We start from the raw sequence: 19,166 nt of genomic DNA on the forward strand, positions 1-19,166 counted from the left end.
GCAGACAAACCATTATCCAAACCATCCTGAAGGAACTGTAAAATTGTAGGAATTCTAAAAGAATGCCAGGAGAATTTATGAGAAGAACACCATGAAATATAAGTCTTCCAAACTCGATAATAAATCTTCCTAGAAACAGATTTACGAGCCTGTAACATAGTATTAATCACTGAGTCAGAGAAACCTCTATGACTAGGCACTAAGCATTCAATTTCCTTACCTTCAAATTTAACGATTTGAGATCCTGATAGAACTAGAGGCGGGAAGATATAAGCAGGTTGGTAAAACCAAAGAACTGCTAACGCATCCATTGACTCCGCATGAGGATCCCTGGACCTGGACAAGTACCTGGGAACTTTCTTGTTTAGATGGGAGGCCATCAGATCTATTTCTGGAAGACCCAACATCTGAACAATCTGAAAAAACACATCTGGATGGAGAGACCACTCCCCCAGATGGCTGAGATAATCCGCTTCCCAATTGTCTAAACCTGGGATATGCACAGCAGAAATTAGACAAGAGCTGAATTCCGCCCAAGAAAGTATCCAAGATACTTCTTTCATAGCTAGGGGACTGTGAGTCCCACCCTGATGATTGACATATGCCACAGTTGTGATATTGTCTGTCTGAAAACAAATGAATAGTTCTCTCTTCAACAGAGGCCAAACCTGAAAAGCCCTGAAAATAGCACAGTGTTCTAAAATATTAATTGGTAACCTTGCCTCTTGAGGTTTCCAAACCCCTTGTGCTGTCAGAGATCCCAAGACAGCTCCCCAACCTGAAAGACTTGCATCTGTTGTGATTAAAGTCCAGGTTGACGAACAAAAGAGGCCCCTTGAACTATACGATGGTGGTCTAACCACCAAGTCAGAGAGAGTCGAACTTTGGGATTTAAGCATATTAACTGTGATATCTTTATATAATCCCTGCAACATTGTTTCAGCATCCAAAGCTGGAGAGGTCTCATATGAAAACAAGCAAAGGGGATCGCGTCTGATGCTGCAGTCATGAGACCTAAAACTTCCATGCACATAGCCACTGAAGGGAATAATTGAGACTGAAGATCCGACAAGCTGAAACCAATTTTATTAATCTCTTGTCTGCTAGAGACAGAGTCATGGACACTGAATCTATCTGGAAACCTAAAAATGTGACCCTTGTTTGAGGAATCAAGGAACTTTTTGGTAAATTGATCCTCCAACCATGTCTTTGAAGAAACAACACTAGTTGATTTGTGTGAGATTCAGCTAAATGTAAAGACTGAGCTAATACCAAAATATTGTCCAAATAAGGAAACACTGCAATACCCCGTTCTCTGATTACAGAGAGTAGGGATACAAGAGGTGCGGACAGATCGAAATTTAAAACGCAAAATTTTATTCCAAAAAGGATTAAAAACAGGAACATGCACAATAAAGTTGCTGAATGTGGTCTAAAACCTAGATTGGCTTACGCGTTTCGGCGTTAGCCGTAGTCATAGCCCTAGGTGTTGGGTCTCTTCCCTGATCTTATATTACACATAGTATAATCTAATTTGTTAAAAACAATGATAATAACAATGTACACCTGTTCAGCGGATTGAATGTAGACCTATCACGGCTGTATACACGTCACTAAAGTTATAATTTAACAAAACAAAATTCAAAATCTAAAGAATGAACTGAACAGTTAAAAAGTTAAACATTTGAATCTAAGACAAATGTATAAAGTACACAGTAAAGAAAAGAAAACATGGAAACATGAAAAGACTGCTCATAGTGCATAAGAGACTTATACTGCATTGAAATCTACATATTATTGCATTATGGCTATTATGCATCTCTAGAACTATACATTCATATATAAACTCAGGAGATTGAAAAAATAATATATAAAATCTACTCTATCCCTTGCTGAGCATATTATCCTATTGGTACATTAACCATATAGAGTATTGCATGAATACATATAGCGGCAAAATTGAGTAAAAAGATTTTGTCAAAAAGAACATAAATGCTTGTATATATATTTTGAATATGTTTTAACACTCATAACACTCAGAGACTTGCATTCGTATAAAAGGGCATAATTATGGCTAAAGTCACTGCTACATACACTGCCACAATATTACGTGGAGGCTTAAAGAGAAACTACTCAAAAACAACATTATACTATTGAGGCTCTATAGTGTAAGCTGGCTGTGAGGCAATGAGAATGCACCGTAAATATTATAAGTATATTCCAAAAATTATTATCCAAATACCAAAAAAGTTTTGAATGTATAGGGTATATTTAAAAACATATAACAATGCATAAACCCAAAAATGCATATAAAAACAGCATCTAATGAATAAATCCTAAGTGGTTTGTTGATAATTGTACAAGCACATTGAGAAAACTCAATGCAATAATGGGCAAGTCATACAATGTTTGTTAATAGTTTCTGTAAAGATATAGAGGAAGTTTAATGTGACAACATTCTCTCCTAAAGATTTCACCACTGTTCTACACTTATGACCATGGGAAATTGTTCCAAATCATCTAAGGTCCTTATGTGCCGCTAATATGAAAATATATGCTAAACACCGGGTACTATGTTCAATTGAAACTTCTATACCCTTGGACAATAGTAGACTAGAATAAATTAAATTCAGCATAAATTGGATTCAGCTGGTAGAAATGCCAAAATGAGAGATGTACCAGATCCCCAAAATATAGAAACAGATAATGAGATGAAATAAACAAAATCAGGATATCTATTCCCAAAAATTAATAAGGTCAAATTTAGAATTTAAACCTTTGGGAATGCAAGTTTCCAATTTGAAGATCCAGTACATCTCCCTTTTTGGCCAAGATGTTATCCTTATCCCCACCCCTGATGGGTACTCTTATCTTTTCAATAATGCACTATCTTAGGGACTCTACACTTTTATTGTGTCTGATTGCAAAGTGTTGTACCAGTGGGGTAGCAGCCTTTCCTAAGGTCAGAGTAGATAAATGCTCCCTAATCTTAGAATTAGCATCTCTTGCTGTGAGTCCTACATATTGAACTTTGCATAAAGTGCATTCCAGTAGATAGACAATACACTCTGCTGTACAATTTTGGCACAACTGAATATCAAAAACTTCCCCCTGTCAAACAGGACTGAAAAGTTTTAGTCACAAGGACATAATCACAGGGCCTGCATTTTTTATGCCCACATCGAAACATGCCCATGTGTCTCAGCCAAGAGCTAGAAGATTTCCCAACTTGTTTCAATTGAGTCGGTGCTAATCTAGCTCCCAGCGTATTACTTTTGCGATAAGAACTCCACATACCTGCGAATACTGTGAACTATAACCAGTGACAAAATAAGTGCCCTGTGTGAATGAGGATTTTTTTTGGTGTAACTTATCATCAGAAATAAGTGATTGTCTATCTAGGGAATCTACCTCTTTTCTGGCTCTAGTGATGTCTCTCCTAGAATACTTTCTTTAAGTCTGCTTTCCAGGTCATCAGCAGCTACCCAATAATCTGCCAGGGTACTACAATTTCGTTTTAGGCGTAAAAACTGGCCTTTTGCCACCGCATATCTGACATGTCAGGATGACTACTGGTGGCGTGGAGAAACATATTTCCTGAGATTGGCTTACGATAGACAGACACAATTTCTCCATTAACATTGCTAGTTAGAGTAACATCCAAATAATTGATAGATAAAAAACTGCTTTCATAAGTAAATCGTAAACCGTCACCGTTCTTATTCAAATAATCAACAAAGTCTGGCATACTGTTCAGGCCCACACCAAATTATCAACAGATCGTAGATAAAGCGTCTGTACAACTTAATTTACTGTCGAAAGGGATTTCCCTCTCCAAAGATGTGTGCCATTTCCCACCATCCTAATACTAAATTGGCATAAGAAGGGGCGAATTTAGCCCCCATGGCCGTGCCACACCTTTGGAGAAAGAAATCCCCCTCAAAGCGGAAAAAATTGTGTGTCAGCAGGAATTTGACTATTTCAACAACAAATCTCTGGAAATCCTCAGAATAGGTGGTTAAGTGAAATAGAAAGAATTCAAGTGCCTTAAGCCCCATGCCATGAGGTATGGAGGAATATAAAGACACTGCGTCTATCGCAAGCCAAAGAAAATGACTTTCCCATTTAATCTCTTTAATAATGTTAAGTAAATGTTTAGTATCTCACAAGTAAGAGTTAAGCAAGGTAACCAGTGGTTGAAGAATGGCATCAAGCCATTCTGAAGTATGTTCTAAAAGTGAATCTATACCACTGATTATTGGTCTTCCCTGCACATTTACCAAGATTTGTGCACCTTTGGCAGATGATGAAACAAAGGGGTCTTGGGATGATCCACTATTAAATAATCAAATGTCTGCTGATCCAAGAAACCCTCATGCATTCCATCATCCAACAGTTGCATCAAATCCTTCTTAAATTTATCCGTGGGATCTGCTGACAAGGTACAATAATCATGGGTATTATGTAGTTGTCTATAGGCCTCAGAAACATACATAGACCTATCCATAACAACGACCGACCTGCCTTTATCAGCCGGACGCATAACCAGTTTGTTGTTATGTTCCAGGGATACCAATGCCTCCCTTTGAGTTTTAGTCAAGTTATGTTTCTGAGTCTATCTTTTACTTTTGATTTCATTCCCTAGAGCTACCAAGTCTGCTTCAACTCTTGCATGAAATGTCTCAATGACAGAGCCCCTTGACTGCACAGGATAAAAAGTTGATTTGCTTTTGAATTTTGGTCCAGTATTAATACACTCAGAACCAGTCCTAGCATCTGACTCTAGTAACTGTAAGGAAACTACATCACAGGATTCAGAGATCTGGTACATCTCTCCTTTTGGCATTTTTACTAGCTGAATCCAACTTATGCTGAATTTAATTTATTCTAGTCTACTATTGTCCAAGGGTATAGAAGTTTCAATTGAACATAGTACCCGGTGTTTAGCATATATTTTCATATTAGCGGCACATAAGGACCTTAGATGATTTGGAACAATTACCCATGGTCATAAGTGTAGAACAGTGGTGGAATCTTTAGGAGAGAATATTGTCACATTAAACTTCCTCTATATGTTTACAGAAACTATTAACAAAAATTTTATGACTTGCCCATTATTGCATTGAGTTTTCTCAATGTGCTTGTACAATTATCAACAAACCACTTAGGATTTATTCATTAGATGCTGTTTTTATATGCATTTTTGGGTTTTATGCATTGTTATATGTTTTTATATATACTCTATACATTCAAAACTTTTTTGGTATTTGGATAATAATTTTTGGAAAATACTTATAATATTTACGGTGCATTCTCATTGCCTCACAGCCAGCTTACACTATAAAGCCTCAATAGTATAATGTTGTTTTTGAGTAGTTTCTCTTTAAGCCTCCACGTAATATTGTGGCAGTGTATGTAGCAGTGACTTTAGCCATAATTATGCCCTTTTATACGAATACAAGTCTCTGAGTGTTATGAATGTTAAAACATATTCAAAATATATATACAAGCATTTATGTTCTTTTTGACAAAATCTTTTTACTAAATTTTGCCGCTATATGTATTCATGCAATACTCTATATGGTTAATGTACCAATACGATAATATGCTCAGCAAGGGATAGAGTAGATTTTATATATTATTTTTTCAATCTCCTGAGTTTATATATGAATGTATAGTTCTAGAGATGCATAATAGCCATAATGCAATAATATGTAGATTTCAATGCAGTATAAGTCTCTTATGCACTATGAGCAGTCTTTTCATGTTTCCATGTTTTCTTTTCTTTACTGTGTACTTTATACATTTGTCTTAGATTCAAATGTTTAACTTTTTAACTGTTCAGTTCATTCTTTAGATTTTGAATTTTGTTTTGTTAAATTATAACTTTAGTGACGTGTATACAGCCGTGATAGGTGTACATTCAATCCGCTGAACAGGTGTACATTGTTATTATCATTGTTTTTAACAAATTGGATTATACTATGTGTAATATAAGATCAGGGAGGAGACCCAACACCTAGGGCTATGACTACGGCTAACGCCGAAACGCGTAAGCCAATCTAGGTGTTACACCACATTCAGCAACTTTATTGTGCATGTTCCTGTTTTTAATCCTTTTTGGAATAAAATTTTGCGTTTTAAATTTCGATCTGTCCGCACCTCTTGTATCATTGTTGTTCCACCAGCAAGGACAGATTGTTTTCCCAGCTGTACTGGTGCTTCCAAGTGCCTGAGGAGTTAACTTTTTTGCCTCTGTGGATGACATTAATGGAGCAAAGACACACCCGCCCTCTCATTCGTCAGTCGGGAGACTGGAGCCTGAATCTGTCATCGGTGACGCTATCCCCCTCCTCCTTCCTCGCAGACAGCGAGTTGGCGTGCGGCTGGAGTAAGTGGTGAGTGAACTGCTAAAGCGGCCACGCTGAAGCAGCGTTTGGGATTTGTTCCTTAAGCCTGGCGGGTCCCGCCTGAAGTAACCGCACGGCTTTTTGAAAGTGTGAGTTGGAGGGGTATTAATGATGCATATTTTGAATGGCTCAAATAATGATAACGGAAAGGAGTGTTGTATATGAAATGTTCTTTTGAGGGTTACGTATCTTCATGAACTAATAAGAAAATTTGTGTATGTTATTTGCTCCACCTCGGGACACTTACAAAATATAAAATTTATTGACTGTGACCTACGAGTATTTCCATAAGTTAGGTCTTTTGAGTATTACACCCATTTTTCTTATTTAGAGAGAGTAGGGCACTGAGAACCTTGGAGCTGTCACTAGGCCAAATGGAACAGCGACAAATTGGTAATGCTTGTCTAGAAAAGAGAATCTCAGAAACCGATAGTGATCTGGATGAATCGGAATATGAAGATATGCATCCTGTAAGTATATCGTGGACATATAATGACCTTGCTGAACAAAAGGCAGAATAGTCCTTATAGTCACCATTTTGAAAGTTGGCACTCTTACAAAACGATTAAAAATTTTCAGATCCAGAACTGGCCTGAATGAATTTTCTTTCTTTGGGAAAATGAATAGATTTGAATAAAACCCCAGACCCTGTTCCTGAAACGGAACTGGTATTATTACCCCTGAAAGCTCTAGATCTGAAACACACTTCAGAAAAGCCTGAGCCTTCACTGGATTTGCTGGAACACGCAAGAGAAAAAAATCTTCTCACAGGAGGTCTTACTCTGAATCATATTCGATACCCTTGAGAGACAATACTGAATCCAATGATTTTGAACAGAATCCGCCCAAATATTTTGGAAACATTTTAATTTGCCCCCCCACCAGCTGAGCTGGAATGAGGGCCGCACCTTCATGCAGACTTGGAGGCTGGCTTTGGTTTCTTAAAAGGCTTGGATTTATTCCAACTTGAAGGTTTCCAATTGAAACCAGATTCTTTGGGGGAAGGATTTGGTTTCTGTTCCTTATTTTGTCGAAAAGAACGAAAACGATTAGAAGCTTTAGATTTACCCTTAGATCTTTTATCCTGAGGTAAAAAAAACTTCCTTCCCCACAGCGACAGTTGAAATAATTGAATCCAACTGAGAACCAAATAAATTGTTACCTTGGAAAGAAAAACATAGTAATCTAGACTTAGATACCATGTCAGCATTCCAATACTTGAGCCACAAAGCTCTTCTAGTTAAAAAAGCTAAAAGACATAGATTTCAAAAATAGCATCACAGATAAAATGTGTAGCATGTTGAAGCAAGCGAACAATGCTAGACAAATTAGGATCTGTTTCCTGTTGCGCTAAGCTTTCCAACCAGAAAGTTGATGCAGCTGCAACATCAGCCATAGAAATGGCAGGTCTGGGAAGATTGCCAGAATATAAATAAGCTTTCCTTAGATAAGATTCAAGTTTCCTATCTAAAGGGTCCTTAAAGGAAGTACTATCTTCCATAGGGATAGTAGTATGTTTGGAAAGAGTAGAAATAGCCCCATCAACTTTGGGGATTTGTTCCCAAAACTCCAATCTGACTGCTGGCAAAAGATACAACTTTTTAAACCTAGAAGAAGGAATAAAAGAAGTTCCAGGCCTATTCCATTCCTTTGAAATCATATCAGAAATAGCATCACGAACTGGAAAAACCTCTGGAGTAACCACAGAACGTTTATAAACAGAATATAAACGTTTACTAGTTTTAATATCAAGAGGACTAGTTTCCACAATATCCAAAGTAATCAACACCTCTTTTAACAAGGAACGAATATACTCCATCTTAAAGAGATAAGTAGATTTGTCAGTGTCAATATCTGAGGTAGGATCTTCTGAATCATATAGATCCTCATCAGGAGGAGGATAATTCAGTATATTGTCGGTCGTTTGAAATTTCATCAACTTTATGAGAAGTTTTAAAAGACCTTTTACGTTTATTAGAAGGCGGAATAGCAGACAAAGCCTTCTGAATCGCATCAGCAATAACATCTTTTATATTCACAGGGATATCATGTACATTAGATGAAGGAACGAACGACAGGCATTGTACTAGTACTGATGGATACATTCTCTGCATGTAAAAGCTTATCATGACAACTGTTATCTGTTATCAGGCAGCAGGGATCCAACAGTGGTTTCTGAGACAGGATCAGATTGAGACATCTTGCAAATGTAAGAGAAAAAAACAACATATGAAGCAAAATGATCAATTTCCTTATATGGCAGTTTCAGGAATGGGGAAAAAATGCAAACAGTATAGCCCTCTGAGCATAGAAATAGGCAAGAGGCATATCGGAATTAGGGTTTAAATAATGAAATTATTTGGCACCAAGTATGACGCGCAACGCAAAATGAAATTTTTTGGCGCTAACAACATCCGGAAATGACGCAACTCACATCATGGCAGACGCAACCTTGTGCAAGGAGACCTGGCGTCAACTAAGACACTGAAAATTATGAATTTTCGTCACTGAACGTACCTTTGCGACAAAAAAAATCTTGTGCCAAGAATGACACAAATATCAGCATTTTGCGCCTAGCAAGCCTAATTTTGCCCGCGAAAATGAATGAAAAACTGTCAATTTTGAAGAAAAGACTATACCCCAGGTAAGAAGAATTAAAGGGACACTCAGGTTATATTAAATTTTCATGATTCAGATACAGCATGTAATTTTAAACAACTTTCCAATTTACTTCCATTAAAAAAAATGTGCACAGTCTTTTATATTTACAATTTTTGAGTCACCAGATCCTACTGAGCTATACGTATATGCATTTGTGATTGGCTGATTGCTATCACATGGTACAAGGGGAGTGGAAATATACATAACTTTGAAATTTGTTATAAAAAAATCTACTACTCATTTGAAGTTCAGACTAAGTGCTATTGCATTGTCTTGTTATCTTGCATTTGTTGATTATGCAAATCTAATGTGTTGACTGGTCCTTTAACTTCATAAATATGTTTTCCCAATTTTGAAACAAAGTCTGCAAAAGGAAATATACATAAACCTGACTCATGGCAAATATAAGTACAAAAAGGAAATTTATGCTAACCTGATAAATTTATTTCTTCTACAATATGACGAGTCCACGGATTTCATCCTTACTTGTGGGATTTATCCTCTTGTTAACAGGAAGTGGCAAAAAGCACCACAGCAGAGCTGTATGTATATATATATATATATATATATATATATATATATATATATATATATATATATATATATATATTTTTGTTAGCAGGGATGTGCACTCTCACTTATTTACAACTGCCAGGGTGCTAGTGGAATTAGGTATACAGCAACAAAAGGAACTTGCACTCACTGGACTTTTATCAAAATTTCTTTTACTTGGCAAAAATAATTAGTGACGTTTCGAGGACAGTGTGTCTGAGGAAGGGGACACACTGTCCTCGAAACGTCACTAATTATTTTTGCCAAGTAAAAGAAATTTTGATAAAAGTCCAGTGAGTGCAAGTTCCTTTTGTTGCTATATATATATATATATATATATATATATATATATATATATATATATATATATATATATATATATATATATATATATATATATCTCCTCCCTTCCCTCCACCTCCAGTCATTCGACCGAAGTTAGGAAGAGAAAGGAAAAGCCAAAGGTGCAGAGATGACTGAAGTTTAAGAAAATATAATATATACCTGTCTTAGAAATGACAGGGTGGGCCGTGGACTCATCATATCGTAGAAGAAATAAATTTATCAGGTAAGCATAAATTTCCTTTTCTTCTATAAGATATGACGAGTCCACGGATTTCATCCTTACTAGCGGGATACAATACCAAAGCAACAGGACACGGATGAAACGGGAGGGACAAGACAGGGACCTAAACGGAAGGCACCACTGCTTGAAGAACCTTTCTCCCAAAACGAGCCTCAGAAGAAAAAAGTATCAAATTTGTAAAATTTGTAAATTTTGAAAAAGTATGAAGAGACGACCAAGTTGCAGCCTTGCAAATCTGTTCAACAGAAGCATAATTTTTAAATGCCCATGAAGAAGCCACAGCCCTAGTAGAATGAGCCGTAATTCTTTCAGGAGGCTGCTGTCCAGCAGTCTCATATGCCAGACGGATGATACTCTTCAGCCAAAAAGAAAGAGAGGTAGCCGTAGCTTTCTGACCCCTATGCTTTCCAGAAAAAACAATGAATAATGAAGAAGACTGACGGAAATCCTTAGTCGCCTGCAAGTAAAACTTCAGGGCACGGACCACGTCCAAGTTATGCAACATACGCTCCTTCTTTGAAGAAGGGTTAGGACACAATGAAGGAAAAACGATTTCCTGATTAATATTCTTATAAGAAACAACTTTAGGGAGGAAACCTGGTTTGGTACGTAAAACCACCTTATCAGAATGGAAGATAAGATAAGGCGAATCACATTGTAATGCTGAAAGCTCCGAAACTCTACGAGCAGAAGAAATAGCAACCAAAAATAAAACCTTCCAAGATAACTTAATATTTATGGATTGCATGGGTTCAAACGGAACCCCTTGAAGAACATTGAGAACTAAATTCAAACTCCAGGGTGGAGCAATTGGTCTAAACACAGGCTTGATTCTGGTTAGAGCCTGACAAAAAGACTGAACGTCTGGGAGATCTGACAAACATTTGTGTAGCAAAATCGACAAAGCAGAGATTTGTCCCTTTAAGGAACTTGCTGATAAACCTTTCTCCAAACCTTCCTGAAGAAAGGATAGAATCCTGGGGATCCTAACTCTACTCCATGAGTAGCCCTTGGATTCACACCAAAAAAGATATTTACGCCATATATTATGATAGATCTTTCTAGTGACAGGCTTACGTGCCTGAATCAATGTATCAATTACCGAACCCCCGCTTAGATAAAATCAAGCGTTCAATCTCCAAGCAGTCAGTTGCAGAGAAACTAGATTTGGGTGTTGAAAGGGTCCTTGAATGAGAAGGTCCTGCCTCAATGGAAGCTTCCACGGCGGTAGAGAGGACATGTCCACTAGATCGGCATACCAAGTCCTGCGAGGCCACGCAGGCGCGATCAGAATTACTGAAGCCCTCTCCTGTTTGATCCGAGCAATCACCCGGGGAAGGAGAGCAAACGGTGGAAACACATAAGCTAGGTTGAACGACCAAGGCACTGCCAAGGCATCTATCAGTTCGGCCTGAGGATCCCTGGACCTGGATCCGTATCTTGGAAGCTTGGCATTCGCAGACACTCCGGTCTGCCCCATCTGAGAATCAGAGTGGCAAAGACCTCCGGATGGAGTTCCCACTCCCCCAGATGAAACGTCTGTCTGCTTAAAAAGTCCGCTTCCCAGTTGTCCACTCCTGGGATGTAGATTGCTGACAGATAACAAAAGTGGGTCTCCGTCCGCCGAATTATCTTGGATACCTCTGTCATCGCTAAGGAACTCCTTGTTCCTCCCTGATGATTGATGTAAGCCACAGTCGTGATGTTGTCCGACTGAAAGCGAATGAATTTGGCCGAAGCCAACTGAGGCCACGCCTGAAGCGCATTGAAAATTGCTCTTAATTCCAGAATATTGATTGGAAGAAGAGACTCCGACTGAGTCCATACACCCTAAACATTCAGGGAATTCCAGACTGCACCCCAACCTAGAAGGCTGGCGTCCGTCATTACTATCACCCATGAGAGTCTACGAAAACACGTCCCTTGGGACAGATGATCCTGAGACAATCACCAAAGAATAGAGTCTCTTGTCTCCTGATCCAGATCTATCTGAGGAGACAAATCTGCATAATCTCCATTCCACTGTCTGAGCATGCTCAGCTGTAGTGGCCTGAGATAAAAACGAGCAAACGGAATGATGTCCATTGCCGCCACCATCAATCCAATTACCTCCATGCACTGGGCCACTGATGGCCGAGGATTGGACTGAAGGGCTCGGCATGTATTCAGAATCTTTAACCTTCTGACTTCTGTCAGGAAAATTTTCATTGATATGGAATCTATTAGAGTTCCCAAGAAGGGAATCTTGGTTTGTGGAATTAATGAACTCTTTTCTAGATTCACCTTCCACCCATGAGTCCTCAGAAAGGACAGAATTATGTCTGTATGAGACTTTGTCAGATGGTAAAATGACGCCTGGATCAGGATATCGTTCAGATAAGGTGCCACTGCGATACCCTGCAGCCTGAGAACCGCCAGAAGGGACCCTAGAACCTTTGTGAAGATCCTGGGGGCTGTGACCAACCCAAAGGGAAGAGCCACGAACTGAAAATGTTTGTCCATGAAGGCAAACCTTAGGAACTGATGATGATCCTTGTGGATAGGAATATGAAGGTATGCATCCTTTAAGTCCACGGTAGTCATATATTGACCCTCCTGGATCAATGGCAGAATTGTTCGAATAGTCTCCATTTCGAAGGATGGGACTCTGAGAAACTTGTTTAGACCCTTTAGATCTAAAATGGGTCGAAACGTGCCCTCTTTTTTGGGAACCACGAAAAGATTTGAGTAAAACCCCTGTCCCTGTTCCAGTCTTGGAACGGGACAAATTACTCCCATAGTAGAGAGGCCTTTTACACAACGTAAGAACACCTCTCTTTTTGTCTGGTCTGCAGACAATCGTGAAAGAAGAAACCTCCCCTTGGGAGAGAACTTCTGAATTCCAGCTGATACCAGCGATGCAGAGTCTGTTGGTGCTCTACAAATACCTGATAATAATAATACCCTTGGGACACGATCTCCAGTGTCCAAGGATCCTGAACATCTCTTACCCAAGCCTGGGCAAAGAGAGAAAGTCTGCCCCCTACGAGATCCGGTCCCAGATTGGGGGCTGCCCCTTCATGCTGTCTTGGTAGCAGTAACTGGCTTCTTGGGTTGTTTACCCTTGTTCCAATTCTGGTTGGGTCTCCAGACGGACTTGCCTGAGCAAAATTCCCTTCCTGCTTGGCGGAAGATGAGAAAGAAGAGGGGACTCCTTTAAAGTTCCGAAAGGAACGAAAATGATTCTGTTTACCCCTCAGCTTAGCAGTTCTATCCTGAGGTAGGAGATGACCCTTACCTCCTGTAATGTCAAAAATTATCTTCTTCAAGTCAGGCCCGAATAGGGTTTTCCCCTTGAAAGGAATAGCCAAAAGCTTTCACTTAGATGACACATCAGCAGACCAAGAAGTTAACCATAACGCTGGACGCGCTAAAATAGCAAATCCGGCATTCTTAGCCGCCAATTTAGCAATCTGAAAGGCGGCATCTGTAATAAAAGAATTAGCCAGCTTAAGAGCCTTAATTCTATCTAAAATATCCTCTAAAGGAGTATCAGTCTTAAGAGACTCTTCTAAAGCATCAAACCAGAAGGCCTCCACAGTGGTCACTGGTACAATGCAGGCCGTTGGTTGTAAGAGGAAACCCTGATGAATAAACAATTTCTTTATAAGACCCTCCAATTTCTTATCCATAGGGTCTTTAAAAGCACAACTGTCCTCAATAGGAATAGTTGTACGCTTCGCCAGAGTAGATATAGCTCCCTCCACCTTAGGGACTGTTTACCACGAGTCCCGTACAGTGTCAGATATGGGATACATCTTCTTGAAATTAGGAGAGGGTGAGAACGGGATACCCAGTCTGTCCCATTCTCTCTTAATAATCTCCGAGATTCTCTTAGGAACCGGAAAAACATCAGTGTAAGCAGGTACCTCTAAGTATTTGTCCATTTTACACAATTTCTCTGGTGGTACCACAATAGAGTCACAGTCATCCAGAGTCGCTAAAACCTCCCAAAGTAACAGGCGGAGGATTTCAAGCTTAAATCTAAAGGACATGATGTCCGAGTCTGTCTGAGGTAACGCACTTCCCGAATCGGAAAGTTCCCCCTCAGATAGAAGTTCCCTGACCCCCAAATCAGATCCCTGTGAGGGTACATCGGAAATAGCTAATAAAGCATCAGAGGACTCAGTATTCACATTGACTTCTGTCCTACTGCGTTTACCCTGTAACACTGGCAACTTAGATAATACCTCTGTAAGGGTAGTTGACATAACTGAAGCCATATCCTGCAGAGTAAAGGAATTAGACGCGGTTGAAGAACCAGGCGTCGCTTGGGTGGGCGTTAAAGGTTGTGATGCTTGGGGAGAAGTTAGCGGTATACCCTGATTCTCCGCAGACTGAGAATCATCCTTAGACACATTTTCTTTACATAAAATCTGTGCTTTACATCGTAAGGCCCTCTCAGTACACGAGGGACAAAAAGACAGAGGGGGTTCCACAGTGGCATCTAAACACATAGAACAAGGAGTTTCCTCCTCAGTGTCAGACATGTTAAACAGACTAGCAATAGTAACAATAGTCGTTCTTTACTTAAACTATTGAGCTCTGAGTGCAAATTATAGGTAAAAAATGATAATCTAACAAAAAACTGTACTGCGCCTTTAAATTTTAAAAGCGCAATTATTTTTCTGATATGTTCAAAAAACGTATTTGTGGCAATAAAATTAATTTACTGTGCCCAAAATGCTCTATCAGTATTGCATCCACTTGCTGAGATATGAAATACACAATAAAATATCGATTTTTAACAGTTGTTTATTTATTAACTTAAATTGGCCCCTGCACCACGCCACAGCTCTGCTGTGGGGCCTACCTGCCCCCGGAATACACAGCTGTTGTCAGATAGCCTTAAAAACCCTTCTAAGGCCGATTCAATTTAGGCCCCACCGGAGCCCCAGATGCTGCCTCTTATGCGATCCAGATGAAAGTGCGCGTCCTGAGCGCGCGAAAAAAGGCCCCACCCACCGTGGGCGTAACTCTACACTGAATTAGACCCGCATGGGTTGCAAGTAAAACATGTTGACTGAAAAATTTTAGCCATGTGCCCTCTTCAATACATCGTAACACTGTACACTGCCCTCAGGTCAGATCTTAACAGCCCTTAAGCAAAAAAACAAACGCAGCTCCCAGCGTCCAGCCCTTGCATAATTCAAAGATATTTTTACATACTTAGGCAATTAGAATAAAGGGATTCCAGGTACACCAAATTCTTTTCACATAGTGCATACTGCTTACCCCTCCCCATATAGGGACAAATGTCAGCCTGTTCTGATGCATCAAGTCAACCCAGAAACAAAAGACTGAACATACCTCAATGCTGCTTGTAGCAAGACACCGTTCTCCACACTGAAGATTTCTCTTACACTACCTTCAGCTGCACTGTGGGAACCATCATGGATCTTAGATAATGATTGCTAAGATCATTAACATCAGGGCAGAAAATAAGATGTCTCCACTCCTCTTGGGAAGCAATAGAATGACGATTTCCCCCTGAGAAAAATAGTACTCTCTGGCACCATTTTAAAATAAAAAAACTTCTTGATTGAAGAAACTAAACTAACACCTCACTTTACCTCTTCCTATTACTAACACAGGCAAAGAGAATGACAGGAGGTGGAGGGAAGGGAGGAGCTATATATACAGTTCTGCTGTGGTGCTCTTTGCCACTTCCTGTTAACAGGAGGATAAATCCCACAAGTAAGGATGAAATCCATGGACTTGTCCTATCTTGTAGAAGAAACATATATTTAGAACTTTACATAATACATAAAGTGCCAAACCATAGCTGAGAGTGTCTTAAGTAATGAAAACATACTTACCGAAAGACACCCATCCACATATAGCAGATAGCCAAACCAGTACTGAAACAGTTATCAGTAGAGGTAATGGAATATGAGAGTATATTTCGATCTGAAAAGGGAGGTAGGAGATGAATCTCTACGACCGATTACAGAGAACCTATGAAAAGATTTCCTGCGAGGAAATACATAGATTTCAATAGGTGATACTCCCTTCACATCCCTCTGACATTCACTGTACTCAGAGTAATCGGGCTTCAAAATGCTGAGAAGCGCATATCACAGAAGAAAATCAAGCACAAATTTACTTCACCACCTCCATAGGGAGGCAAAGTCTGTAAAAACTGAATTGTGGGTGTGGTGAGGGGTTTGGGAAACTTTGCCCCTCCTAGTAGGATTGTATATCCCATACGTCACTAGCTCATGGACTCTTGCCAATTACATGAAAGAAAAAGCTTTTTATAATGATCTGTAATATTAGAAGTTAAATTCCCATAATGCATTTTTGGTTTTATACCGCACAAGTACTACTGTATATTTACTATGGAGTTTTTTCAGCAGAATGGCAATACTTAATGGGTTTTGTCATTGGGCCTATGTAGGAAATGTTAAAAAATCGGATTGATTGAAGTCTTTAATGTTAAATGTGGCATTGATTATTTAATGGTAAATTATCTTAGTTGCTAAATGCTTAAATATGTCATAGATTTTTGACATGGCCCAATAATAACTGTATCACTACGTGTAAAATGCATTCCTATTGTATTATTGTAATATGTACAAGCAATAATGTATTGCTTATATGCTACACAAATACTAGATGTATGATTAAAGGGACAGTGTATTTTCTCATTATAAATTTAAACTAAACCATAGATAGATATGAGTGTTTGCAAACTCATAAAAATACAGCTTTATGTATATTATTTTAATCACAAAATGAACATTTTTTTCTATACGGACATAAAAGGTTTTTTTTTTATTTTTATCATAGAGTCCTATAGTCCTCTGCGCTGCACATGTGCTAGCCTGCTGGTGTGAACACTGAGCTGAATAAGTGCTCGTACATGGTCAAAGATTGACAGATTATGCTTTACAGTATGTGGCAGCTTTTCCTTGGAAGCAATTTTAAACTGTAATTGAAAAATTGCTAAGCAAAGCAGTGCCGCCAGGGGTTTAATAAACTATGTATTTGTATGTGTGAACTTGCTATGTAATATTTTGAAGCACTTGCTAAAACAGAGGTAAATCTATTATAAATGAATAACTTAATATATTTCCTCTTGTACACTCATATTCCAGGAACTGCTATTAATTATTGTAGCTAATCATTTTACTATGAAAGCATACTCTATTTTATCATCATAAGAGGTGTGCATGTAGTAGTCATCTGTTATTTTATATGTACCACCTGACTGGTAGGTGGCATGTCAGCTGCAGATGATCACCCTGCCTTACACTCAGTGCATCTCTTCATCACCTCAGCGAAGACTCTGATTTTGTGTATACGTGTTTGTGGATGGGAGTATTGGTACACAGATTACAGACCACATCACAAGGAAATATATCTGCCGGATGTGAGGCAACACTAGCAGAATAAAGCCCTCTTAAAGGGACATTGTACACTAGATTTTTCTTTGCATAATTTTTGTTTAGATGAACCATTTATATAGCCCATCTGGTAGTGTTTTGTAACAATGCATAGTTGTATTTATGTTTTAATATCATTGTGCTGATTTTCATACTCCTAACCAAGTCCTAAAGTTTCAGATGTAGACCCAGGTCTACAGATTAGTGCTGCTATTGTTTGTGTAATCTGTCTTTTCGTATGCAGGGGAGGGGGTAGTATCTGCTTTTCCTGCTTTCCCAGGAAAGGTTTTACCCAGCATTTTTAAATCAGTATCTGTGCATATTCTTCTTATAGTAGTGTCTATTACATGTAGTTATATGAAAATTGGTGTACACTGTCCCTTTAACTTTTGCACACGTACTTGCAGTACCACAGGTTTTTATACATTTAGACATTCTCCAATGTTTACCATATTGAATCTAATTGAAGGGGGTGTCAGAACTACATCTGTGCTCAGCCCTTTTCTTAGGGTGTCCCATCACAGCACAGCAGACACATTAGAGCAGGATACATTGACGCAAAATAAAATTAACTATTTTTTTTCAATACTTTTATTATGTTTTGCTGATTTTTTTGATATTACGTTGATGGAATTCTTTAGCAACTACACTTTAAGTAGCAATAAATGTTTGCTTAGTGTCCACTTAAATTACATGACTCATTACCATTACTTGGTGCATGATTTTAAATGTGTGTCAAGATTAAAGTACCCTCCCCTAAAATACTGATCACCACTGAACAGAGTCTTTAATGTTATGTTAATTTCTTCTAAATAGTATGTTATAAGTAATAAAACATTTACCAGCAGCTTACATTTTCTAAATAGAGTGCTAGATTACAAGTGGAGCTCTATTTTAATTTTAATGTTAAATAATCAGCCATTACAAGTGACTGATTAAAGCAAAATTTTGCATTCCACTCGTAATCTAGGCCAGAATGTTTATAAAGGTAAATATTGCTCCCTAAAAAGATCATCTTTTATATCTGTGTATTTCAGTAATAAAAGAACAGCCTATTTAGAAATATGATTATATTTACAAGTGGGAGTTCTACATATCTTGTAAGTAAATATTTTCAGTTGTTTATATATTTAATTATTTTATATCTATCTTCAGCAAATACATTATGCTACAGGAAGCTGTCCATTAGATAATTTGGTTTTTGCTTTTGTTATGCAACACCCTTAGAAAGTCAGAAAAAGTAAAGTGTGCCCATGTAAAGCAATTGTATCTATAATCACAAAACCCAATTGATAAGATAAAGCAGTCACTCACCCCTTTGTCGCCTCTTGCCTTAGAATTGAATTTGACTGTCTTTAACCTGGCTCGCTCTTTCTTTTCAACTCTGTTAAAAGAGCAATATTAAAACAAAACTATAAAATGTAATATTAATAACCTACATTCAAAACACGCAAATACATCCCAAATAAAACAACTATATATATATATATATATATATATATATATATATATATATATATATATATATAT

The 19,166-nt window shown here is 38.3% G+C and overlaps 1 protein-coding gene across 1 annotated transcript in view; it reads right to left on the minus strand.

Moving 5' to 3' along the window:
* The window catches only part of DLG1 (discs large MAGUK scaffold protein 1), a gene marked incomplete in the record, with an annotated part of 930,518 nt that overhangs the window by 205,073 nt on the left and 706,279 nt on the right, over positions 1 to 19,166 (minus strand). The window contains 1 exon segment of the mRNA XM_053710194.1: positions 18,951 to 19,020. Within this exon segment, the coding sequence (XP_053566169.1) occupies positions 18,951 to 19,020 (70 nt within the window).

The sequence above is a fragment of the Bombina bombina genome, chromosome 4 (genome assembly GCF_027579735.1).
Source record: "Bombina bombina isolate aBomBom1 chromosome 4, aBomBom1.pri, whole genome shotgun sequence".
NCBI classification, from domain to species: Eukaryota; Metazoa; Chordata; class Amphibia; order Anura; family Bombinatoridae; genus Bombina; species Bombina bombina.